This window comes from Hirundo rustica, chromosome 3, assembly GCF_015227805.2.
Source record: "Hirundo rustica isolate bHirRus1 chromosome 3, bHirRus1.pri.v3, whole genome shotgun sequence".
NCBI lineage: Eukaryota > Metazoa > Chordata > Aves > Passeriformes > Hirundinidae > Hirundo > Hirundo rustica.
In genome coordinates, this window is record NC_053452.1 from 90,687,154 (window position 1) to 90,714,158 (window position 27,005).

Sequence of the window (27,005 nt, forward strand, 5' to 3'; positions counted from 1 at the left end):
AAGAAAAGAAAAGAACTTCTTTTAACATATGTTTTTGCCCATACTAAAAGTGTGACATCTTATTTGGAGTTCAAGCAAACTATATTGTAACTTGGTTGCAACAAATTGCTAATTAGCCTCTCATAAATAAAAGCATGATATTTTCTACTCATTAATTAAGGCAAAGTCTTCTTCCGGAGTCTGAAGGCATCTGGATAGCAGTGATGCCTAGTTGTGATCCTAAGTTTTAAGATGAACATAATCCTATGAAGTGCCTTTAGGTATGGTAATTGTGCATGTCTTGAGAATCTTTGATTTCCTACATAAGCTTTGCAAACTTATTCATTGATTGTATTCAGTTAATATCTTTGGCTTGGTTAATTCTGGGAGCAATTGTCTAATGCCCAGGTGGTTCTTTCGTATGCTGTTTTAGCTTCTGCTTAGATTTGTACAAATGTAGAAACAATTTTAGGTGTGTGATCTCTATCGCTGCTCTTAGTTTCCTGGCAGGGAATTTAAGCATCGATCACTAGTTGGTCACAGTGGTCACCATATGTTGCCTCAGTTTTGGCACATACCACTTTAGTGTGTTAATCTTTTTCCTAAACTTTATTTTTTTTTCCTCCAATGAATTCCCATTTTTTTCTTCATTTAACCTTCATGTCAGGAGTTAGGGTTCTTTCAACAGTGGTTGCTTTATCATCACATTCTTCTGCTGATTAGTCTTTTTTTTTCCTTTTCACCTCTCTAAACAAAAAGATGATCTAGGTATTGTCTAGTATCTCCTAGCCATTAAGATTTTGTTGCATTTCATTACAAAAAATATCAGGAAATAAAGCACTGACGGACCTGTTTGCCCAAGGCAGTACTGAATGTACACAATTCTCTGCTCTATTTCACCAAAGTAACAATGAAAATTTTAGTGATAAATCAAGTATAGAAAAATAATTGCTATCACCTGTATCTCCAGTAATTTTCTCTGTTGTAGGCAATGTTCTTTCTAATGCCTGCATTTCATAATGGGGTCTCTGTGGCTGACTGCAGGTGTTGTACATCCACTCTTTGCACTACTCTGTGAGCTCTCTTCATGTACTCACCACCTCCATCTTTATTCTTCTTCCTGGACTGAGAATAACTGCTTTAAAAGCAAGAGTCAAGGAACAGCTAAGATCTTTTAGCTTCATTCTGTACTCTGTTGAATCTCTTTCCAATGCCTCTTCCGTTATCAGATTGTTTCAGTTTGGTTTGGTTTGGTTTTGGTTTTTTGTTTCTCCACTGGTGAGACCTTTGACCTTAAAGTTTTTTAACTCCAAAGCCAATACCTCCAAGAAATTAGTTCAGTGTTACATTTACTGCAGTCAGTGTGGCAGACAACATTTTGATTTTTTTCATTTTTGTCCAGATTAAAAATTAATAGGTTTGCATTTGTCAAACTGCATGCTCAATCATTTTCTTCTGTAGCATTGCACATTGATCTTATGAATAATGCCTGTGCAGCAGCAGCCCTGCAATTATCATCTTTATCTAGTCTCTGCACTGTGCTTTTCTTTGTAAATACTTGCAAGATATGAAATCCATTGCAATTCTCATATTGTTCTTCAAGTACCCATTGTTTCTTTTTTTAGCTGGATTTGTTTCATTATAGGATGTTCTTTGTATTGTATTGACGAAATTTATCTCTGAGAGCTACACAATTCCTACTGCAAGTTTCTTTTCTATTATTCTTTGATATCCTGTTATTTTAGTGTTACGAGGACACTTTTGATTCCCCAGTCTGGACTGTGTAGCTTTGTTTTCTGTGCAAACTCCATTTCTTTCATCTTTTTTCCAATATTTTTATTAAGCATTTTGGCCAGGCTTCCAGAAAGAAAGCAGTTCTCTGTCAACACGCATCCTTTTAAGATGTTAAGATTCCTTTCACATCCAGAGATAATTCATAATTTTTCTTGGCCTTTATGTTTCTATCACTCATGTACTTTTGCAGAGGTTGGTACTCCTAATATTTTTTGCTATGAGTAATTTTCCCTGCTTTAGTCAACTGGAAATTATAAAACACAGTAGATGTTTCAAAATACTTGTTATCCTTATGAGGGAGTGGGTTATAGAGCCATGCGTCATGCTGAAGGTTGATGGAATTCAGGACTGTGTGACAGACACTCTAAGGATGAGAGGAAGAAGAGAATGAAGGGAATGAAGAAAGCCTGAAGTACATTGTATAAGGGGAGCTGGGTTCTGTCACTCTTGGGAAATCAAGGGAATTGACATGCGGAATGGAGTGGAGGAGGACCAGGATGAGGGGCAGTTGTCTTTGGAGGGTGATATGTGTTTTCTCTGCTATGCTCAACCTACATTGGAGTAGAACATTGTCACTGTGAACTAAGTAAGAACCATACTATGAACCTGAGAGTCAGTACTAAGCGTGATTGCGATCACTAATCCTAAGCCCTAGGAATCTATTCCTTTCTTTTTATAAAGCAGAACTGATCTGGTCTCAGGTTTGTTGTTTTTCTACCCTAAGATCCGGTGCCTGAGACTTCTGATTTTTGCATTTTGATTCAGTGAATCCATCAGGCTTTTGATGCACATCGCCTTCCACTGTGATTCCTTTCATGTCTATATGAGTAAGCTTAAGCAGTTATCATTTCTGTCCTTGAGCTGTGAGGGAAACACTGGGCTGCTGGGTGAACACTGACTAAGGCTGTGCAAGCTGAACAGGGTCTAGAAAACTGTTGGACATGATGTAGGCAATTGTAGAATGTGAAAAGCTATGAGTATCTGCCAAAAGTTACAGAAAGCATCATGGGGAATACCTGAACCTCAGAGGTGATAAAGACAGAGTTATGTGAGAAACAGCCAAAGTCCACAAGTAATTGCACTGGTGCATTAGAGGCCACTAGAGCCTGCAAGGCCGTTAACACCCAGATAGCCTTGTCAAGAACATCATAATAAATAGATTTATGATGATCTCACATATTCTGCCTTAATGTACCAGGTGCTGGAAAGTCCCATAATCCATTTGAGTCCTTGAGTAACATGGGGTGTTACTCATTAGTGTTTTCGTTTGACTCAGAAGCACAGTTTAGAGAAGAGCATCCTGATCATTCCCAATTCCCATTATTTAGACTGAGCAGTTCCCACAGGGTTTTAACTGGACTCCTCTCCTACAAAACTGTATCAATGCTGGGCTCCAGAAGGGTTCTCTGGCTTCCATTGGGAACTCAGTTATTGCAACCAGAGTATGCTGCCTCTGCTGACAAGTAGCAGGAGGCAAAACTCACTGCTGTGCTACGCAAGGGTCAGAACTGTCATCCTAAATACAAGTAGTGTGGATGTTGGACCCATGGCACTTACCATTTTGCTGTGCAGTTGAGATGTGCTGCTTGCTAATGAAGATTTGAAAAGGTGTCCATCTTCATGTGCTCCTGGGAGGGCCTGTTCACCTGTACTGCCCTTAGAAAGCTGTATTAGCTGCCAGTAGGTATCACCTGCCGTACCAACAAGTGTCTCCTGAACAGTGTGAGTCATGTCTGTTGGCCTGTTTGATGCCTGATACCTGACCCACGATTAAATGTAAGGCTACATTCAGTCTCCCCAAATACCCAGTCATGTTCACTGCGTTTGGGAAGGAGAGTTTGCTGCAGTGCTCACATGGTCTGTGAGTTCTTAATTATCCATAGTTTTCCTTAATTAAGTTTCTTTGTCTCTGTCCATACACTTGCAATAAAAGGAGCATTATTGTGACATTTTACCCTATGATGGGAAGGGATACTGTGTGAAAATTCAGTCTTTAGCCCCATGTGTTCCACAAGAATAAACCTCAACAGGTGTCCTCACAAAGAAATGTGTAGTACCTCACAACCTCAGCCTGTGGTTTCCAACAGAAATATAGAAATAAGCGCCGAGTAGTGACAGAAGGCATGTGCTGAACAGAAGAGACAGGTTTTAAAATGATGTGTTGTAAGAAATCCTGAGTTTGTTCAGGAACTAAAAGAGAAACGTAATTACCATAGTTACCACCAAAGCAGCATATTCCAGGTATGCATTATTAAATCATGTTACTGATGTCTTAGCTGTACAAATTCTTCATAAAAATAATGAGCCAGACTTCTTTTGCATTTTCTACATCTGAAAAACGGTCCAATTTCTAAATTCTAAGTTTATCGGTAGTCTTTTCCTGAAAGATAACTTTTGAGGCTTTCTGGCATTTGTTGTTTGTGTTGGGGCTTTATTCCCTCAGAATCTTAAAAAAACAACAGGAAAGAAACTTCCACCGATCACTAGGATGTGTTTTTTTCCAGAAAACTGAAAGGTACTGTAGCATCTCATGATGGACTTCTATATTATGCTATGGTTCTTAATGGACATTTCAATGAGGTTTCAGTGAAAGGGTAAAATGCCAAAGATAATTTAACTCTAAAAATAAAAATACTGAGACAATTATGCCTTATCTTAATTTTTTTTTTCATTTCAGTTGCAAACAAATATGTAAATTTTCAAATTTAAAAATAAAACAATAGTTCACATTTATTGAGTTATGATTTTATCATAAGCTGCAAAATGTTGACTTAGCATGGAGCCAGATCTCAGGCTCTGGACATATAAGGCATACTTTCTATATTCCCCGAAAGTCAAAAAGTCCTTGAGGCTGGATCTTCTAACACAGATAAAAAGAACTGAATACTTATTGTTAGGAGCGTAGCAGCTTGCAAATGTTTTTGGTAGCGAGCAGTGGAATTAGTCAAGGCTAAAAAAAGTGAAGTTAACGCAGAATTAAATAAGCTAAATCAGTAAGAATTGTAATCTGTTGTTACAGTGTTTATAACTTAGCTAAATGTTCATAAATTACTATTTTAGTATATACTCTATATTCACCATTTCCAAGGAAATTAGTTTACTTCTCTTTCTGTGATAATGTTTTCTGCATATATGTATTTTCTTCTAAATTACATTTCTCAAGATATTTTTGAAGACTGAGAGTTCAACTCATAATTTCTTTAGCATTACTTACGGCTATCTTGTGCAGTAATGACAGATTTTTCATTATGTTGTCATAGCCAATGCCATTAACTTGATCACTGTTCTATGTCTTTGATTTTTATGGAGCAGTAACTGCTACGAATGTATTTTGCAATTTACATTTACTATCTCAAAGCTTTGTGTAAGAAAGTGGATTGATTCAGAACATTACTGTAACATGAAGTAGGATTATTAGGCTTATTTTATAGCTAGAAAATTGAGACCCAAAGATGGCTGATCTGTATCTAGGTGTGGTGATTCACCATCTGAGCTGGTGTACACTGCATTGCATAGGTACCCTGAATTGGGACTGGGGCTGAAACTCAGACATCACTGAGTACTGAGAGCAGCTCAGGGGCCCTCAGCGTACAAAGCACATGGATCTGTCAGAGCAAGTCCAGAGAAGGGCTATGAAGACCAGTGCTGGAGCCCTTCTGCTATGAAGATAATTTGAGTTGCTCAGCCTGGAAAAGTGAAGGCTCAGGGTAAATTAATGGCACCTTTCAAGAACAGAAAGAGGGCAAGAAAGTTAGAGGGGGACGTTGCAGAAAGGCGCATAGTGAGGGGACAAGGGGTAGTGGCTTTAAACTGAATGAGAGTAGGTTTTAGGTTAAACATTAAGAAAAGGTTCTTCACTATGAGTGTGGTGAGACACCAGAGCAGTTTGACCAGAGAAGTTGTGGATGCTCCATCCCTGTGTTTAAGGCCAGGTTGGATGGGGCCCCAAGGAACTTGATTTAGTGGAAGGTGTCTCTGTTCATGGCAGGGGCACTGGAACTAGATCCCTTCACACCCAAACTATCCTGTGATTCTGTGTCTCAAAAAAAACTCTTAGGGCATATTTTTCTTTGGTGATACTAAAATGTACAGGCTGCAGACATTTGTTGAAGAACCTAAAGAATTTACTAAACAATGGTGTTCCGAAATAGTTAAATGCATCTTTATTTTATGTTTTGTTTTGGCTTTTTTTTTTGGTTGGTGTTTTTTTTTTTTTTTGTTAAGAGCTAAGATTCAGACAGATGAATGCAGCTTTTGCATTATGGATTTAACATGTCAGTACTTCCTTCTGGAGTATTTAGCATTTTTTGACTGTGCTGATTAAAATCTGATTTAGATGATAATTATGCTGGTTTTATCATTCAAACACTCAAAATTGATTTTTAAATCTTTAAGTGTCTTGAACTAGACTTTTATTTCTCGAAAGGATTTAAAAGTCTGCTTGTAGTATGTCCTTCTGTCATGTTATCTGTGAATGCTAAATCCTGCAAAATTAGTAGATTTCCGTTTCTAAAAACCAAATCCACCCTTTCTTCATAGGAGGAAGAACTAAGGAAAAGTGGAGAAGCCAAATACGCGCACTTGAGTGATGAGCTCCATGTGTTAATTGAAGTGTTTGCTCCACCTGGGGAGGCGTATTCTCGTATGAGTCATGCCTTGGAAGAAATAAAAAAATTCCTGGTTCCTGTAAGTCACTTGTAACATTCTTCTGTGACAGGTTATGGTTTTGTTGCATTGAGTTTTTTCCTTCTGTAGGCTAAGGAAAAAATGCCCTTCACCCTGTTCTGTTGAACGTTCATCTTTCTTTTTTTTTTTTTTTTTTAACCAGGGAGATGCCAAACCAGCCATTCAGTGTCACAGTTGATGCCTTGATATATTTTCTGGATATTTTATTATTTACATTTGTCAATGTTTTTTGCTTTCCTTTTTTCTTTTCTGGGGGAACTGGTAACTGGAAACGTGTTTTCTGATTGCAAACATTAGTCATTTGTGTGAGAGTACACTTTCAAGATTTTTAAGTCTGTAAAAACATTTTAATACATGTAACAATTTACCTAAATATCTTTCTGATGAAGTTAATAATTTCTTGTGGAGCAAGCAGCATTAGCAAAACATTCCTAAGACATTTCTGTTCACCTTATGACTCAGACCACAGTTTAGCAATCTTCCATCAGCTAGGAAAGTGCAGAAACATACTCTAAAGCTGTGAACTTTTTCAGTTTGATTTATACTAAACATATCACTTCCTGAAATATTTACCTTCATGCCTATTGATTTTCCTCAAATTCTCTGAAAATTATTTTTTCCACATTTATAAATTCATTCCATGCTATTTTCATACATAAATTTGTCTTAGAATTGAAGCATATGCATACTAAATATTAAGTGAAGTAGTACTAGAATTATGTGAATTGTTTTCTGAGGTCTGTCCTGCGGTTCTTAGTGCTCTAAAAATGTTCAGAACTTACATCCCTTAAAAAGAATACGATGAGAGCTTGTTTATATTTTTGATTGAAAAGATGAAGTGCCTGTTCAGAGCCTATATCCCTTAAAAAGAATATGATGAGAGCTTGTTTATATTTTTGATTGAAAAAATGAAGTGTCTCTTCAGGTCTCTTGATAATAATGGAAGAATTCAAGGAGTGCCTTTTTATGAGTAATAGGAAGCCAAGGTAAGAGATGTTCAGGTGGGGCATACGAATACATGCATGGCAGAATTTCAACACCTTTTTGGTGTGGGCTTCTTGATGCAGGAAAAAGGGAATACATTACAAGTAAAATATTGAAGTAGACTATTTAAATGTTAAATTTTTAAGAGCAAATAACTTTTTTTTTTTTTTTTTTTTTTTTTTTAAGAACACAAACTTAAGTAACTTAAGATTGTTAAAAATAAACATCTGGATACTTCTTTTCAATAAAAAAGTTTGTTGGCACCGAGTGCCCAGAAATGAGCTACATTTTAAACAAGTTAAATCTGTCTTTCTGATTCTTCCTTCTGATCTCCTTATGCTTCCAGTTTGGGAACACTGGTAATAAAATACCATTTGAAATTCTTTGAAATAAATGTGAGACAAGAAAGTATTTTCTTTTTCATGATTTCTCACTTTTTATTGAACATAAAATACAAGGGACAAATTAGGTCAATACTGTAATGCTGGCAGCACATTGTGGAATGACATTTTGGCTGCAAGCTAATGGTGAAGATCTGCCAAGCCATTACACCGGAAGAAAATTTATCATTAAGTAACATGTCCCTGAAACGTCTGGCGTGTTATAACTTAAAATTATAACATGGCCAATTACAAAATTAGCCAGTCTTTGTCATTTGGATAACCCCATTTCCAGTTTTTCGTCACTTTCCAAAACTTCAATTTGTTTCTGTAAGATGTTCCTGTTTAGTTACCTTTTTATGTCCTTTTCATTCTGGAAGAGAGCTCCAGCATTCTAGCATGGTGCAATGATGATGGCACCTGGATTTTTAACATCCATCATGTGTTTTCTTCAGCCTGAGTGAATAAGGGAGAGAGATCAGTGTGTTTTGGGAGTAGTATTAAAATTTGTTGTAATGTTCAGCATCTGTGCAAGCATGTATTTTGTGTGACGTATTATTTATTTGTAAGGATTGTATGTATTTTCTGGCACAAGTATAAAAGCTACACTGGAGGAAATATAAAAACAGGTTCTTTGTTATGACATTTTGAACATATTTGACAGTGGCAGTAATAAACTCTGTCAGAGAAGGCCACCAAATTTGTCAGGCATGATTTGCCCATATTGCAGCTGAGTTATCTGTCACCATTAAGCTCCTCATTTTACATGTGTCTTTGCAAAGCTTCCAGCATGATTTGTTTCCATGACCTTTCTGACCTGAGGTGAGGCTGAAAGAACTGTAGTTTCCTTATTTCTCTTTTTTAAAGTGGGGTTACTTTTCCCCTTTTCCAGTCGATGCGAGCTTCAGTGGACTGACATGACTTCTCAAATACGATGCGCGGTGGCTTAGCTACTTCCTCAGCCAGTTCCCTCAAAATGAGCAGATGCATTTTGTCATGGCCCATGGACTTGTGCACCTTCATGTTCCTTAGACGTTCTCAAGTCTGATCCTCTCTTATAGTGGGCAATTCTTCATTCTCCCATACTCCCCCTCGGCCTTCTGCGACCTGGGCGGTGTGGCTGGAGCACTTGTCTGTGAAGACTAGGGCAAAGAAGTCATCCATGTCCTGGGTAGCCAGGTCTCCCGTTTTGTTCCAGAGAGGGCTCACATTTTCCCTAGTCTTCCCTTTATCACTGATAATACTTTTCCTGTTGCCCTGGACAATTCTAATTCTGCCAGCGCTTTAGCTTTCCTAATATGATCCCTGGCTGCTTGGACAGTTTCTGTATTCCTCCCAGGCTACCTGTTCTTACATCCACCCTTTGTTGGCTTCCTTTTTGAATTTGTCCAGAAGCTCCTTGTTCATCCATAGAAGCCTCCTGTCATTTTTGCCTGACTTCCTCTTCATGGTGATGCTCATTCTTGAGCTTGGCAGAGGTGATCTTGAACGTTAACCAGCCTTTTTTGTGCCCCCCTTCCCTCCAGGGAATCATAATCACTCTAAACAAATAACAATTGTGTTTTATGGCTTGTTTTATCCCCTCTGCTTCATTTCAGAATTACACAGCAATTATTAACTGACTGGTTGCAACATGTTTCAAGGGTTTTGCACTCACAAAGATTGCACTAGATAATTTCCTTTTTATTCCCTATTTGCAGCATGTCTTGGATTTGTTTTATGATGTTTTGTTGTTTATAAGACTTAATTTATTGCAGTGATGAATATTTGAATTGCATGACAAGGATAAAACAATAGAATATAGCAGTTTTATTTATACCAAATCAAGGATGTAATAAACTATTCAAATGAGTTTTCACATTGCTTATGAATTTTGTGAAGATCACATGAAATATTGCCCACAGAAATTACACTGATCGTGTCAGTGAAATGGAATAATGTTTTATACCTTATTCAGAAGTTTTAATGAGATTGAATTTTAAAATAAATGCCCAGAAAACATAATAAGAGAAAAGCAGATAAATGTAGAACAGGACTGAGGAAAAAAAAAATTAACATTTATTAACTGAAGCAAAGTTTTCATGAAGAACTACTTTTGATTTAAAAGTGATTACTTAATTTTCACCTTCAACCTTACTCAACAGGTATCCATATTTTTACTAGTGAAGATTTTACCTCCAAGCCAGAGTTGGAAACCACTGTCTGACCCACAAGTTAACACATTTCAAAGCTGCAGCTCAGTCTCAGGGTGGTACGTTGGGCTCCTTCCAGCAGGTGTTCCAGTGCATGACTGAATCCCAGTGTCTGCAGCCCTTGGCAGCTGACACACTTCCAGAGCCAAGCTGCTTCCTTTCCTGTCTGCAGCTTCCATTTTGCAAGTGGCTTGAGGTCTGTGTGGGTGCTGCCGGCAGGGCGTTGCTAATTGGTTGATAAGATTTATTCTGTAACTGACTTTGCTAGTTCTTAGGTGGGTTTTAAGCAAAATTAAGGCTTTGTGGGGTGTCATATCGGATTACTGTCTGGATATTGTGCTCCATTTTGGGTTGATGTTTACTTAGCATGAAAATTTGCATATAATTGAAATATGACAGAACAAAAGACCCATTATAGGATAATTTCTCAGAGTCTTGAGACATAACTGCCTACTCCATTATTTTTCTGTCCACCTAGTAAAAATTAAAATCAGGATGTGCTCCACAATCTAAGGTTTTACATAAGCAATCACATTTGGAATTAATGCTCTCATTACTGGAAATACAAACAGTAGGGATGCCTAAGAGAAGGATGTGTTTTGCAGATTTACTTTTGTGGCCAACACAGATGTGATAAATTCCATAGGTATCTGACAGCCAAGTACTTCTGATCCTAAACTTCCAGGGACCTAGCTCTGTGTGACAAACCTAAGGCTGATGTTAGATCTCAGTGCCTCAGAATGGGATGCAGGGTCGACAAACTAGAGGGGGAAACGGGAGCAGAGCCTTGAATGTTTTCAAGCTTTAAAATCTGCTGATTTTTAAAGGTTCATAGGTAATAAATGCAATCAAGTTTTTTTACTATTAATGACCAGTGAAATCCTACATCACTCTTGTTAAATAGGATTATAAAATTTTGATTTATATACAAACATACAAATAAAATTTCCCAACAAGCTTCACCTTTCCATGTAGTAAGGAGCTATACTGCTTTTGGGAGTTCTGTGCATTCTAACACATGCAAAATTTTTTTCTTATTCACATTTTTATCCCTTTAAGCGAAGCATTTTTATTTGACATGGTTAGCATCCCTTGGGAGAATGAGGGAAGCAGATACTGATCATTCATTTTACATATGAGTGCTCTATAATAGGGAGCTATTATGTAGAGGGCAGATTGCAGCTGCGGTGACATGACCACTCTAACGAGATTGTTTACAACTGTGCGGTCAGATGATCAGAAATTGAACCAATTACCACTTTAAAAACTGCTGTCCAACATACTTGCATACATTATCCTAGCCACTTGTATCTGCATTAAGTTGAGGCATATTGGCACCGCTCACCAGCTGGGAATAAACACGTGGTCATGTAATGCTGTCCAGTTGATGGGCAATGACCAGTGATCATCTGCTGGTACAGTTTTCTGAGGGTGTTTATCAGATCAGATCAGAAATCAGATCAGATTCTGTTATTAGAAATCACTGTAGTGAGGCAACAGCTGAATACAGCTCTTATGTTGTTGTTTTTACTTCAGTCTTCCAGACTTCCTTGTAAGCGTATAAATACCTTACTGAATGTTTAACTTGAATCCTTTTATCTCACCTTGCTCTATACCATTGATCAAAAGAATTTTCTTACCAATCATTTAAGAATATTATCTGTTCTTACTGATCCAGCTAAAGATGAAAAATCACAGAGGAAGAAGAGCCTTTCAGTGAAATGAAAATTTACTAATTTCACACTGAAAGTTATTTATACCAAAACCATTTAGGAAAAAATTGAGTTCTGTGGAAAATTGAAAACAAACTTTGAGGTCAGTTTGTTTCAGTGGGAATAATTAAAACATCTTAAAGTAGGGTTTAGTTGCTTGAAGGTCTTTCTCCATCTAATACTGGAAAAGAAATTCTTTTACCTGAAACATACATTTACAGTATATGTAGGAACTCTCATCTAGTACAGACCAAAGTTACAGATAATCTGTGTGCATACAGCACACAGTAACAATTCTGTCAGTTTTAGGTATATTACATTTATTTTGCACATTTTTTGTTAGCCATCTGAATTTCTTTTGTGCTACAGTATAATATGAAATCTCTTTTTACATACCACTTAATACTCCATGGTTTTGTAATCTTATGTTTGTTTCTAAATAAGCTATAGTGTGGGTGGGGGGATGCCAGTGTCTTTACCCTCTTTCAAAGAACCTCAACAGGCAAAATATTTCCCTAAATATGATGCTGAGCAGCAGCACAGCTGCATCTCTAAAATCCATCTTTTATGCCTGTCAAAGTAAATAATTTACACTTGCACATTGTGCAAAAATACTTGCAGAAGTAAATAATTAGTACAGTAATTATTTAAAAACTGTGCTAAGGAAAAATTTTAGCAACTGTTTTAGTTGTGCTGGGTTCTGTTTTTCCCAGTGTGCAACATCTCTGGCAATTTCACATACAAGTTTTGATAATCAAGGGAATAAAATTCAGGGATTCTGTCAAGGCCTAAAATGTCATAGTACTTTAGCTCTTCACAGTTTTTTTCCCCTAAATATTGCATAACAAATCAAATTATAATGAATACATTCAAACATCAGTGTACTCAAGAGGGTCAACACAACTTGTGTACTGTGGTTCTTGACTTTTCATAGATGCTGAAGTTTTTCCTAATAACAAACACTGGCTGATTGAGCAGCACTTGTGCTGTTCAAACCATTTATTTTAAGCTTGATGAAACTCTTCTTCTAAACCTTCCCCTCAAAGTGAACGTTTGGGGGTGGAGATGTACACTAAAAATGTTTCCATTTTTCAACTGAAAATTAAACTCCATTATTTTTCAACTGACTGATTTTTTTTTAATATAGTTATTGATATGCAGTATAGACTACTGTTTTTTTCTGCCGTAAAGCTATAAAATGGATAGCAATAAAAAGAGCACGTAATTCCTCAAATGTCTTCATATTTGTGTCCTGAAGAGTGGGTCAGGTGTTGACGTGCTAGACTAACAATATCTTTTTCCTACGCTTAGCTCCCAGCTACTTCAAGGCAATATAAATACTTTGCCACATCGATTTAAGGGTTGATACTCCCACTCTGCGTGGATTAAGACCTCTTCAGGTATTCCAAGACTTATTCAGCTTGTGAAAGCAATTCCTTACTGATCTCCTTCTGACACACAAAGGAATCAATATAAGAGGCACAGCCTTACTGTCAGAGCCAGCCCTTTCAGATCAACCTGAGACATGAACCTGAGCAAGGATTTCACACTGACCATTAAGCTGAGCATGCTATTGAGACGTGGCTGTAGTTTAAGGAAATACTTACAGCTTGCTTGGTGAGTCTATATCCATCAGCAATTTTAGGCTTGTTATGCTGCTTCCTTTTCCTAGGGCAAGTTTTTCACCAGAGGCAGATCAGAAAAAATTATTTCTGTGCAGATGATAAAATTCATGCAGAAAAATTTGAAACCCATAGTATTACTTTCGGTTCTTAATTGCTGTTCTGTAATATGCAGCAAGAAGCTTGCTGTGGTATTGCACATGAGACTGTTCACCTTAGCAAGACCACCATCCCCTCCTGCACACATTTCATTTAAAGCTCTGTGTGTGAGTACAAATTTGGTAAATCAACTCAACAATAAAGATTGTTTGTTTGACCCAGTGAGGAGTCTTCAGCTTTATGGTTTGAAAATAAAATTCTGTGTGGTTCTGTATAAAAGTAGGTATGGAAAGTATGTTTAAAATAATTGTTTTGCATGCAAGGAATTACTTTGTAACCATGATGAAAAAAATGTGCAAGAAGTTTTTAAGTGTTCCCATCACATATATTAGTATCTTTTTTCCCGCCAGACATCAATATGAGGAAAGAAAAGGACAATATCGGGTTTAGAAAATAAGACTGAAAGCAAAGAGATAAGAGTTATTTATTTTGGCTCTTTCAAGGAATTGGTTATTGGCTTAACCAGGTTACTTTAACTTTCAGGTTACTTATCTCTATGTTTCACATATATCAGCAAAGTTACAATGGGATTTTTAAGGTTTAATTCATTTGTGAAAGTGCACTTAAATAAATAATAGATCTTGTGCTGTCATTCACATTGAAAACCATACTGCAGATCCTACAGTGTGTTGGGGGTTGTTTTGATTTTCTTTTTTTTTTTTTTTTTTTTTTTTGTTAAAAAGAAGAAAAAAGTGTTTGGTGATATTAATAAATATATATTTTTTTAATGTAGCAAAAGTCAGTGTAGTCAATTCTGACGATGCTGAGTTATGATCGCTTAGGAAAGCATGAAAGAAAAAAGAAAAAATGCAGAAATCTTACCTCAGTTGTGTTCTTTCAGCTTCCAGCAGTCAAAAATTCAATCTTTTCAAGGCTGCATCCAAGACCATCTTGCTTTATACCCCATGGTAGCTTTTACTTCTCTACCCTGAGTTTGTCAAAGGCTTTTTTTTTAACCTTAGTTAAGCTTTTAGCCTCAGAAAAACTTAAGACTGCTATGAGTTTGACAATTTAGTTATGCACTGAGTGTAAAAACAAAAATAAACCCCTAAATTCTACTTCCTCTTGTTAGTTTTAAAGCAGTTCCTTAAGAGTTAGTAAGTGCCCTCATCTTCATGAATGGTTAAAAGCAGAGGATAATTTCACACCCTTCCTTACTCTTATGTTGTTCTGGATTTGTTGGGTTTTTTTTTTCCTAGCCCCCAACTTTTATTGCACAAAAGCAGAGGTAGCTCTGGTTTTCCATGACATACTTCTGACTATCTTTCTCTCTCTTCCTCAGCTTACCTCTTTCATTTTTCTGTTGGGCTGGGATGGCCAGGATGGCACAGAGTAGCTCATCTTGGTAGTCAAGAAGTCCAGTAATGGAATGGATTCACTTGTTCTGTTGTATTGTGGTTCAGTGTCAGGGCTTTTTCTAGTGCTATTTACCATTTGTCCTGCTTGCACTGATTTGGTGGGTTTTTAATTGCATTTGTAAAAAATCCAGGGCATCTTTCTTGAATGATATTAATTAATTAAGACCTATTTACTTTCAGTATTTTGATGCTTATCAATACTTCAGTTTAATTATTTTCATAGCATTACTTTGCATTTATCATCACAATTTTTTTCTGCCAGTTTTATTTCTAGTAATAGAGTATAATGAGACCTTTCAGCAATTCTCCACAATAACCTTTAGATTATATTGCTTTGAATAATTTAATTGAAATACTATCACTTCACTATTCAAAAATTTTAATAACATTTCTAAATACGATGAGCAGACCAGATTTTTTAATCACTCAATAAATTCTATCCCTCAGAAAACAGAAAATTATAATAATAGTCCAACTATTTTTAATATTCTTTCTCCTGTAACCAAGAGAGAATTACTAATCAACAAGGTGCTCTCTTTTAGCATTTGACAACTTTTGTTCTGGCTGATGAGAATTTTGATTTCAGTGGATGAAGATGTTTGAAAATGGATGTCTCATTTGCTGTGTGCCAAGCCATATGACATAAACTTGTTTAGAAATAATCTTTATGAAAGATAAAAATACATTCATCTGCAGAATGTACTTCTCCAGGACAGTAGTGAGTGACCTCTATACATTCAGCATGTGCAGACATGAAGGTTTATTAAGTAAAGGATATATATTTGTATATATTCCTGATGTTTTGAAAAGTTTTAAGTCTCCTAATGGCAGGGAATATATGACAAAGCTTCATTGGCATGAGATTTTTAAAAGAAGAAATAAATTTAAATATCAAGTTGAGAAGGAAAGTTTGATGGTTGACTGTGAAAACAGCTTTTGACATTAAAAAAAACCGCCCAACTTTAGTTTAATAAGGTTTTGGTTCGACCTGAGCAATGAAGGGATGGCAAAAACTTAGGAACAATGATTGTGTAAAAATCAGGAAGGATGCAAAAGACAGATTAATGGCAATCAAATTTATAAAACAAAAATTCCATATTTAATAGTTGTGAAGGAAGTATTTGGCAGCAATGCAGTGATAATACAAATGAATTCAAGGAACATAGTAGAAATAAAAGGAATCTTAAAAAACTACAGACTTTGATCCTTGGAGATGGTAGCATTATCAGTCATTAATGATGCAGAATGTTTAGGCAGGATGTTTGCTTAAATATTGGTTGTGTATATGGAAAAATAAAGTGTGGTATACTTGTATTTTACCAAAATGATGCAATACTTTGTAGTTGCTAGTATAGTAGTGTTAATTTTAGGAAAAAAATCAGGAATGTAGAGAAGAGTCATAGTACACTGGTCTAAGAGCAGCAGTGCTGCTTTCTAATGGCTGATTTCTCATGCTTTGTGTTTCATGTTTGGATCTTGGTTGTTCAGGTAAGGGGAGCATTCTCAGTCTGAAGCTTTTTTGTATACCAGGCAGTCACCACTTCATTCTTTGGTGGGTTTTTTTGGCTCACCTTATGTGGGCATTTGCTCTTCAATAAAGGCCTGTACAATATCTTCCTCACAGTGTGGATGAGCACTTCCATGAACTTGGGAAAGACTGACTGGTTTAGGACTACAAGACATCTGTCAGATACAGCTGGAGTGGACCAATGATACCAAAGTTAATTGTGTTGCAATGACAAGCAGTGAAATAAAAATGTAGCCAGGGAAAGAAAAACTTGCAGTAGCAGCATGACTCTGCAGTGATTGTGCTGTGACCAGCCTTGCAGGAGTCTTTCATGGGATAGCTGGGAAAGTTTGCAACCTATTAAAAAATAGAGAAAATAATCTAACCAATACTTTGGTATTCTTATGTCGTGTTGAAAAATGAGTCAACAAATCCCAGTTCCTGTTCAATGAGAGTTTGTCGATAAAACTGTGTTAGTGAGAATAAATTTCATTAGACATCTATCCATATGTATGATGTGACAGGGCTCAAACCTTCTTAATGAGAACATTTCTCTAAATACATGTGTTGGTAGCAATTTTCTTAAGGAGTTGATTTGTGAAACTTCTTTGTCTGTCAAACCTGCTTTGTGTACCAAATTTTGAAGATGGAGATTTGTGTCTTGATAGTAGATTATTTCATTCCAACACAGCAGGTTCTTTTGGTTGAGACCTGCACAGGTGGTGGGACACTTAGACCCTGTAGCAAAATCTGCAGCCATTTAGCAGGTGAAGATACTTCTGTGTGAGAGTGGTATCCCAAAGTACATTCCCAGCCATCAGCCCTCTCACACCAGCACACAAAAAATGCTGATAATTAGGATGCTTTTTATAACCTGCCTGCCTTCTAAGTTTACCCACTTCACTTTGGAAACATCCAAGTGAGAGACAAAACCTTCAGACAAACTGTGTGGAACTGGAAGAGGCTTTTAATAGTAGAGCAGGCACTCCAGATCTGCCCTTATGTCATTGACTGCAAAGGGAAACTGTTTGTGGCTTGAATTAAAACAGAAGAAAATTCTCATAGGTACATGTCTTTTTTTGAAAGAAAGTCTATATAAAGTGTAATCTTTCTGAAGAGTCATATGATGGCTCTAGAGATTAGTGATCAGATTTGTTCAGAGCTGACTGAAGGTTATTATGCAGAAAGAGGAGTGGGGCAGTCCCAAGGCTGTAAATGGGACGCAGTTGGGAACGATGGCACAGAATATCACTAGCTAGTAGAGACAGGAGCTTATTCAGAGGGGAAGGCTGAGGATAGATGCAAGAGTCAACAAAAGCATGCTTAAAAAGAAATAACTCATGTTGCATATTTAAATTACTTAAGTAAAATTACTACCTACCTCCTTGCTTGCATTTTCTCTCAGCTGTTTGAAAATTCTTTGATGCATGCAGTTTCTTTTTTTACTTCTTACTTACTAAACACAGAAAGACATTTGAGCTCTCTCCTTTTGACATGCTAGAACAAGGTTTGTGTCTGTTGGATACCAACTCAACTGCTGCATTATTTCCATGTTGGCCTAACTTGTGAATGACCCAGTGAGTAACAACTCAGTTACAGCATTGTCAAAAAATCAGGGTTTTTAGAGACAGATTGGAGGAAGTGAGAAATTCTTGAAAGCAGACAAGCTCAGCAGGATCTGTGGCTATTTCTGATTGAGGTACATACTCAACATTTCTGTTTATAATGAATACTTACCATGGAGTTAAGCCTGAGGAGATCAGTACAAGAAGGAACTGAAAACAATGGAAAAGTCCTTGTTTTTTAGAATTTTCCTTTGATTGTTGACTTACTTCTGTAAACGCTGTTAAAATGCAGATATAAGACACTGAACAGTAGTTAAACCTCTACTCTATGATTCTGATTAGACACGATGAATAGACGTATACTGCCCAAGAGCTGTCAGTGGAACACCTGTCAAAAACACAGGCAAAAGCTGAGGTTTTTTCCAACCAATATGGGCTTCAAAAGGTCAGGGAGAACTTTGCAGAGGGAAAAAAGATCACTTCTAGAGTAAGATTTGATAGCTGTCTGTTGTTTTCATTAATTGAAAATTAATATTCATAATTCATTATTATTTTCATCATCATTGTTACTTTTAGGGAAGTGAACAAAATAACACCTTGTTCTCTAAGGACATATTCCTGAGTTGTTTAAATCTAGTCATGAGTCCCTAGCCTTTAGGATTTCCTTAGGTGCCAAGCACACGTGGGCCACTAAGTTAAAACAGACAGAGAAAAGCAACCAAGAGCTATAAAATAACTGTAGTTACAGTGGGTTTGGGAAACCAGAGCTATTGTCTCAGAAGGGGTAAGAAAATTCCCTCAATGTCAAAAAAGGGCATTGCATGTGTAACATCCTAGTTAATCACAGGATAAACGACTGTTATCGCTTCCCAGTCATTACCCTTAAACTGATCAGTTAAAAATCAGTGAAAAAAACCAATGCTAAATTAAACAAAGATTTTGCTCTGATTTGGATTGAGATTTCTTTTCTGCCACTGAACACATAAGAAAAACAGATTGTGCCTTGGCTATTGGCTCGTCTACACTCGTATTTTGCTTTGAAAAGCACTTAATAGATTTATGTGAGTCTGTAAAATGAGCTGCATCCAGAGTAGGAGTTTGCATACCAGACTGAAGGCAGGTGCAGTTAAAGACAGAGGTGATACAAAGCTCTGAAAAAAAGTTTGTGCTGGGAATGAGAATCCTGACAGTCTGCTTGACTAGCACTTACTGTGTGGTACAGCGGGTGATTCATGTCATACAATGGGATGAGTCCCTGACACACTATTGCATATCTGCACAAAGTGTGTTTTTTCCATCTCCGTCTATCTCCCAAACAGTGTGAATATGTTGCAGTATGTATAAAGATTTCTTTAATTTGGTTAATCAATCTTCATTCAGAGCTCAACTTCTTGCATGGTCAGAAATCATACTTTCTGCTGGATTGCAAAAGCCTGTTTTGTTTTGTAGTGCAATCATGTATTGTAATATCACTTAAAAAATAATTTCTTCTGTGTTATGTTTCAAACTAACAGCTGACTCATATCCTTAGTATTAAAATCGGAAACAAACAAAATCTGAATGTATCTCATTTACTGCCAAGCCCTAGTCTGTTTTTATTTAAATTACTGTATCCAGCCATAATTGAAGGCTGTTTATATGGTATATCAATTAAATCTCAACTTTCACTTCAGCTCTTTAATCAGTTCTGAGCTAGAAGTGATTTTATGTAGTTTAAGGCCAGCAGGAACAGAGACTCTACGTTGATTTTGTGTATATTATGATATATTATTACAGTGTATGTATTGAGTTTCATATAATGATACATATCTTTGTACTTACTAGGAAGTATATTGCTATAATACAGTGTGGTCTATTATTCTGTTAGATTTCTTCCAGCTACCCTTACACTGAGACTGCCAGTTTTAGTTGTGCATCCTGCTCTTAGGTTATCCAGCTGCTCTGCACAATTGCTCTGATACTGCCTGGCAGTCACAGCAGGTGAGGAAAAATACCTGAATGAGCAGCTGAGGACTTTTGTGTATGGAAAAGCAATATTTCCAACCAGTTTGATTAGAGACTGAGAATCAGGAAGGAAGGAAAATCCCTTTTTGTTACTAAACCTGGAAGTTTTCATGCTGTGTACAGGGATAAAGCATTATGTATTGCACCTGAAAGGTTTTTCCTCTACTGGCATAAACTGACTGGTGTGCTGTCTCTAAGGGTAGCAGGTTTCTTGTAGCTCACAAGTATTTCTAGGGAAAGTAGTTATAAGGATAGGAAAGACTGCATCTACCCAGTATTGTATTGGAGTCAAAAAAGCTTCTTGACCCTTCTAAGCGACTTATACACATCTTCTTTAGGTATGTACAGAGAATGATGGAATAATTTAGGCAGTTCTGTACCACAGAACTTGCAAAGAGAAAATCAAGAGAGAACTTGAAAATTCACAGATTCTGAAAATGGAAGTTTGACTATTGCCTTTGAGTCACAGCCCACACAGGCAGTAATATTTCTCCTAGAAACTGTACTAAATCTATGTTTCAGAAAGATATCAATTCTCACTTCAAAGTGCTCTAGGTGGAGTTCATCATCTGCCTGCTTAGCTTTAGTTATCCTCACTTATAGGAAACGGTCTCTTTTCCAAGGTGGTGTTTTTTACTCCTGTATTCAGGATTTAGTCAGTAGTTCTGTGTCTTTCCCACATTAAAAGCACCTCATCCTCTTTCCAGCTAGTGGTTCTCCTTTTGGGTCTCCAGAGAGAGAGTGTCAAAGAAATCAGATGTTTCCTCAAACATCTTCTGTGGTAAACAGAATATTGGTATTAAGCCTCATTTCACAAGACCCTTTTTTTTTTTTTCATTTCCTATCTGGCTGCCCTGTCAACTCGTGAATCCTGACTCTGTTGTCAGAAGAGCCACACAGATTTGTGACAGTCATCTAGCCCTCACATTTTTACCACCCACTAGTTTAAAAAGCAGAAAAATATATCTATATATAATTGTCCAAATATTTAGTAAGAATATTTAATATTGTTGAGGCAGAAAGCAATTTCTGAGGTCATTGCTCTGTAATTTTATGTTCTTCAAAAAAAACCCCCAAATAACTATCACAAAACTAGTTTGAAAATCATTCATTATAATCCCTGGTGATTTATTTTAGGGTTTAAATCTGGCCACTAACTGATAAAAAGTTCAGGCGACGTGCCTAATCTGGAAATTATAATATACTGTGGAAATTCTCTCATTTCCCATTCTATTGGAGAATTAAATCTTCCTGTCTACAAAAATCTCCATTTTCAGTGCAAATACAGAGCAAGAGCAAGAGTTAAACATCTGTCTCACTGTTTTCTGTAAAAATATTTACTATTTCATCTAGAAACATACTCCTGGCCTGTTTTTTTTGGAATAGGATAGAAAAGAATTGAAGGGAGCAATCATATTGTATTACCAAGTTGCCCTTAATTGTACTGATCACTCTCATGTGTACTGAACACTCTGATGTGTTTTGCTTTTATAAACAGTCACCCACATTAAGGGAAAATACTTGTACATCCTTCTTTCTGTCATTTTTACATTGGTTTTGTTCTGAAAGAGGCATTTAACATAAATATCCTATTGTCCAGTGCCACTTTTTTAATGTCTTTGGCTTTGGGGTTATGAGGGTAGCCTGTAGGATGCTCTTCAACAGCAATTACTACCTGGCCTCTCTTAGCAACGGTATAGTGTTTTTTGCAGTTACATGTTATGATATCTAGCAGATATTCCCAAAAGAAAGTCATTCCCATCATACATATTTTTTTTCCTATGTAGTAAGAGCAGAAGGAATATTTTGTTTTCTTGCACAGTTGAAATGGTCTGTGACACATGCACATCAATATTATGTCCTTGTAGATGTGAATAAAGCTCTAATTAGCATGAATAAATCTCTAATTCCTGTTATCTGAGAACCTGATTCTCCTCCTGTGAGCATTGTCCTTGCAGTAAATGATCATCTTCCAATCTCCTCTTCCCCCATGAGACAGTGCTTAAAAAAGGATCTTTTCTGCCCTCTTTTCTGGATAACTTTACACAGTGTGCCAGTTCCTAGATCCTACCAGTGAGTTCTCTCTTAGCTCCTCTAAGCTGGTGTTTGTTCCATCTATAGATATAAAGGAGAAAAGAATGTAAAAAATAAAAATAGCAGAATGGGAAAGTTAAAGAAAACCAAGGGGAATAAATAATGAATAATAAATAATGAAAATTAAATTAATTTAAATGAATTAACAAAAATTTATTAATAGCAGTGGTAAGATACTATCCATGGTTGCAGCATCTATGAGAAATTTAGATGCCTTGAATTTTGCCTGAAATGTACATTTTCGGGAAAAGTATCTTTTAAATGAAGAGTATCATAAATATTTATATTATTTTAGTTATGAAAAAATAATTCCAAAATGTGTGAAAAAACAATAGTTTTTATATCGGTTATTTATGTATTTTTCATTTTAAATGTGATGGAAGCATTTTCTAGGAGGACATAATGGGTAAATGCCATGTAAAATTATACAAAGAGAAATTATTTCAAAGAGAAATTATGTTTAATTATTATAGCATGCTCACAGTTTTGATAAAATTATTACAGCATGCTCACAGTTTTGATAAAATATTAATAGCTTTAATTTTGCAGAAATTGACAGGCCAGCTAGGGTTGGATTTCCCATTTGAATTTTTCTCAGCACTATTAAAAAGAACTATGTAAAACATCACAATAAGTGCAAAGATATTGTAAGGACCAGCATTACAATATCATCTTTTCATGCATGTTTTTTGAGAAATAACTGGCCTTAGCTGTAAAATTCCCATGAAAACAAAAATCTAAAACAAAAACAAACAGTAGTTGTCATATTTTCTTGAGTAAAGTCAGGGCTTATTGGGAGAGGGTTAGAACTACAGGGGTGTTGAAGAGTCAAGAATAAGCACAGTTGCAGAAAAGATCAAACACAAAGTGAAAATATCAGATGACTCAGAGAAGAAGGTACTAAATTGATTTTTCTTATTTCTTTCCATAGATATCAATATTAAATGATTTTGGAGAACAAGAGGTAAATTCTTTTCTGAGTTAGTGTGCCTGACTTTGTCAGACTGCTGGGACTGATTCAGCTGGGCCTCCTGCTCCTGGGAATGACACTTTGATTACAAGATCTTTTCAGAAGTTCACGGGCCGTCTTTGTTGTGTTTTTGTATATATTTATTCTTGCCCAGACCTTCCATAAGGGTCTTTCACTTCTCAACGGAGTCTTACTACATTTTTACGAAAGTAATTCTGACTTCTTTGTTGAGTCTGGAGAAAATAGTAAGAAACTAGGCAATTCCAAGTGATATAACAAAGTTTAAAGCTACCTGGTAATACTTACAGTGTGTGGGAAGTAAGTTAGACTGGAGAAGAAGGCAAATAACTAACTGACATTTTTACCTAGGATCATACCAAAATTTTTGTTGCAATTGGTTAAGTGCAGAGTTCCACTGGGTACAAATAACTCCAGTAACAGTGTTAACAGACTGAGACCATGGGATTATGTTTCAGGGAAATGCAAGACTTGCTTTCGTCTGTGTTGGATCTTTGCCATGAGCTGCGTATAGCAGGAAAGGCTTTTATGTGTATGAATAAGAAATAAAGGTGTGTGTCCATGGGCAGATGTCATAACACTGATAAACAGCCCAGAAATGAGGGCTCTTTTACAATAATTTCCTCATGCTTTGAAGAGCTCTAACCATGCTCAGAGGAGCAGTCAACATTATGAAGAATAGATCTGCAAATGGAGACAAGATCCCCTGCTAGGCTTTAGATATCTTAAGGCTAAGATATTTTAGTGGAGTTGTTGAATATTTTACTTACTTGTTGAATTAAAATCAGAGAAGTAATTTATTTTCTTCGAGGTTGAGTTAGAAAAGAGTGGAGCTCGATATTGCCATGAAGCATGTATTTTAATAGAAAGCACTCATTTTTCTTGTTACTTTGATAGGGTTTGCTTAGGTATATTCTCCTTTTGTAAAATTGCTAGTTGAATTTAAGCATTGTAAGGTCATAAATATAAACTACTGAACAAATGAACAGTCTCTTTTCCTCAGGAAATACCTGAGAGTACTGCTAATTTCATTTTCATGAAGTTTGTGTCCCTGGGGTTCAGAAAAGATTCCTATTTCCCCCTCCCTGCAAAGAAAGTAGGTAGTTTATAGGAAAGCAAATATAAATCTGTCCCCACATATATGTCCCCCCCAAACTCCATCATAGTCTATATGAATCCTTTTTGAAAATACTTAGATCTTGAACTGGCAGAGCCAGTGGCATACTAACTCACTGACTCATTGTGGGACTGCACTTTCCAGGGAGATATAGAAAACATCTTGTAGATCGTGGCTGATCAGTACAGAATTGTCCAAATTAAATGAATATTGTAAAAATAATATCTCCCTTCATGTACAGGGATGTGTACAGATGCCAGTATTGTAAGATTTGGTATCAGCACTGGGTTATTAGTGAATCAAATTAAAGATTATCTGTTTAACTAGAGTCTAACTGATTAAATATTGAACATTTACTCTGTATAATTTCATTACTTTTTTCATTGTGATACATGTACATTGCAGTGCATCAGATATTTGGTGATTTTATTTACTGTTTTTCTCTCTGACTTCCCATTGTTAGTTCCGAAGCTCCAGGAAAAGCTGGAGTTTATACTCATGCTTATCTATCTTCCCATTAAGTCTTTTTCTTTTTTTATTACTTTAAGCATTCCGCTCTCTTATAATCAGGGGAAAATTATAAGAAATTTATTTTTCACTTATTTTCTTAAATAAATGAGGCCAGTGCAGCTGTAACGTCTATGTGTCAAAAACTTTGAGATTAAAAAAACAAACAAAAAAATTCAGTTGAAGGAGTACAGATTGTAAAGATGTTTTAAAACTATATGAGAACTCATTTCTTGGTCAAGGGAGCCTCAAAATACTATTTTCCTCAAGGAAGTGCATTTTAGATGTCCCATATACCATTGTGTAGTGGTAATAAATTCATTCTGCTGCCTTATGATTGAAATAGTCAAGGCACTTGAGTCAGGCTTGCAGTACAGAAGTGTTCTGGGTAGGACGGGGGCTGGTGGCTGGGAAGGATCCCAAACACAGCAGCCAGTGCTCTGAGAAAAGGGTGCTGATCAGGAAACTGAGACTAAGGGTGTGGAACTGTGCCCTTGGGGCTTTTATGGTGTAGAAACTTCAACAGTAAAGTATTTCAGCACCAAGGAAAAATTAGGTCTTTTCTTTCTCATTGTTGAAATATATTTGGAGAAAATTTAGCACTTTCAATTTCCTTAAATGTTGTACGATGATGACCTCTTGAATAGAGTGAACTTTTGAGTGATGCTTAATGTGTACGTGGGGGGCATTAAAACCATTTTGGCTTACTGATTTTGGACGGGCACGGGTCTTTTGAGGAAAGAAAGGCTGTTATTAGCCTCTGAGCCTCGCAGACCACTTAACTGCCTGCAGGCATACCAATTAAGTGGAATTATCATCCCAATTAACCATTGTCCCTTGCCAGTCAAAACTCATTTGGTTTAATTCAGCTTCCTAGGAAAAGTCCTAATTAACCAGATTTCCTAATTATCCGTGTCCTGATTAAGTGAAGTGTACTAGTGCAGCCTTCATTAATAAAGGATCATTTTCATTTTGTTACTTAAAAAATTTTCAAAAGATTATGATTTATGAGTAGCATTCTCAGGTAGTGAATGTCCAGATCTGGGTTTTTGTACTAGAAGGTGCAGACTTAAAAGTCAGTTGAGCTCCTGAAATAAGTAATTTCTGCAAGACTTGCCAAGAGAGTGTTATTTATAAAGAAAGGCAACAAAGGTGCTTGTATGTCCTGTTTTGGGCTGAAGATTTCATTGAGATATGACGCAGCCACGGGTTACTACTTTGATTGGTGAAATCTGCCATTGCTTCTTGATCTCAGAAGTTATTTGCAGAGTCTCATGAGCTGAGGAGCCAGATTTTTTAATCTGTTTGGACAAAGAGTTTTGCACAGAATGTATCTGAAAAAGTGTGGTCTCTACTGCACAAAACACATTCAGATTATATTCAGAACTCAGTTTGCTGTTTGCTTCAAGGAAAGATTTAGTTTGTTGACAGACGACTTCTCTGTGTCTGTGCTCCTGGGTCTGTGACCTGCTAATAAACATGAAAATGAGTTGCCTCCAAGTCGTGTGTGACCCTGATACTTCACATCACATAAATTAAACAAGATGATAGAAGTTGTTGGGAGGTGGGGGAGCATTTGAAGTTAAAACCTAAGATAGCTCGTTCGTTTTATTAATTATACTGTTAGCAGAGTTGCCTTTGTAATGTTATGTAGCTGAGTCTATTAATTAATAATGTTATAATTATTTCCATCCAAGAATCTCAAATCTTCACTACACAGGAAAGGAGATAGAAGTGAATCAGATACAGGTAGAGAGCAAAGTTCTTCTGTAAGTGTGTTTTCAATGCAGAATAATGTATCTGAATACAATTCTGCACCCAAGACATATTCTGTGCCTTGCGACATCTTAAATGATTTGCCTGAACTCCCTTACACTTCCTTGTCAAAAACTGTTGAGACCCTTTCTGGAGCCTTCTATGGCTTGTTATCCTTGCTTACTTACTCAACACAGGCTTATAATCAAGCAAATGTGGTCTTCAGTTCTGAAAAGGATATTGCAGGAATTAATCCTGCTCCCTGATTTGGCAGAGATGTGACCTAAATGTGCCAGTATGGGATAAATATGTATAGACATAGTTTTCTGTGATACAGAGGTTTTCATAGCGGCTGTTCATAATCACATATTGCAATAAGTTAGCCGAGACTACATTATTTTCATGTGGGAAAAGCCAATTCTTTATTCACATCCCTTACTTTATACAGTTTTCACAGACCTCGTGCGCAACAACTATTGGCAGGTAGTTTTCTTACTACTTCATTTATTGGTCAGAAGGTGATTTGTGTGTATGTGCTAAGATTCAGGTTGTTTACATTTTTTCTTTATGCGTCCTCATGGAACAGATCTTATTGTTTACAC

The 27,005-nt window shown here is 36.5% G+C and overlaps 1 protein-coding gene across 3 annotated transcripts in view; it reads left to right on the forward strand.

The window, feature by feature from the left end:
- Window positions 1–27,005, forward strand: part of KHDRBS2 (KH RNA binding domain containing, signal transduction associated 2) — a 336,050-nt gene that overhangs the window by 142,145 nt on the left and 166,900 nt on the right. For all 3 annotated transcript variants that reach the window (XR_005700299.2, XR_005700300.2, XM_040060662.2), the window contains exon 4: window positions 6,313–6,459. Coding sequence is in view for 1 of the 3 variants with exons in the window: in XM_040060662.2 (XP_039916596.1) it covers window positions 6,313–6,459 (147 nt within the window). In the remaining 2 variants the exon portion in view is untranslated. The remainder of the gene's footprint in view (window positions 1–6,312; window positions 6,460–27,005) is intronic.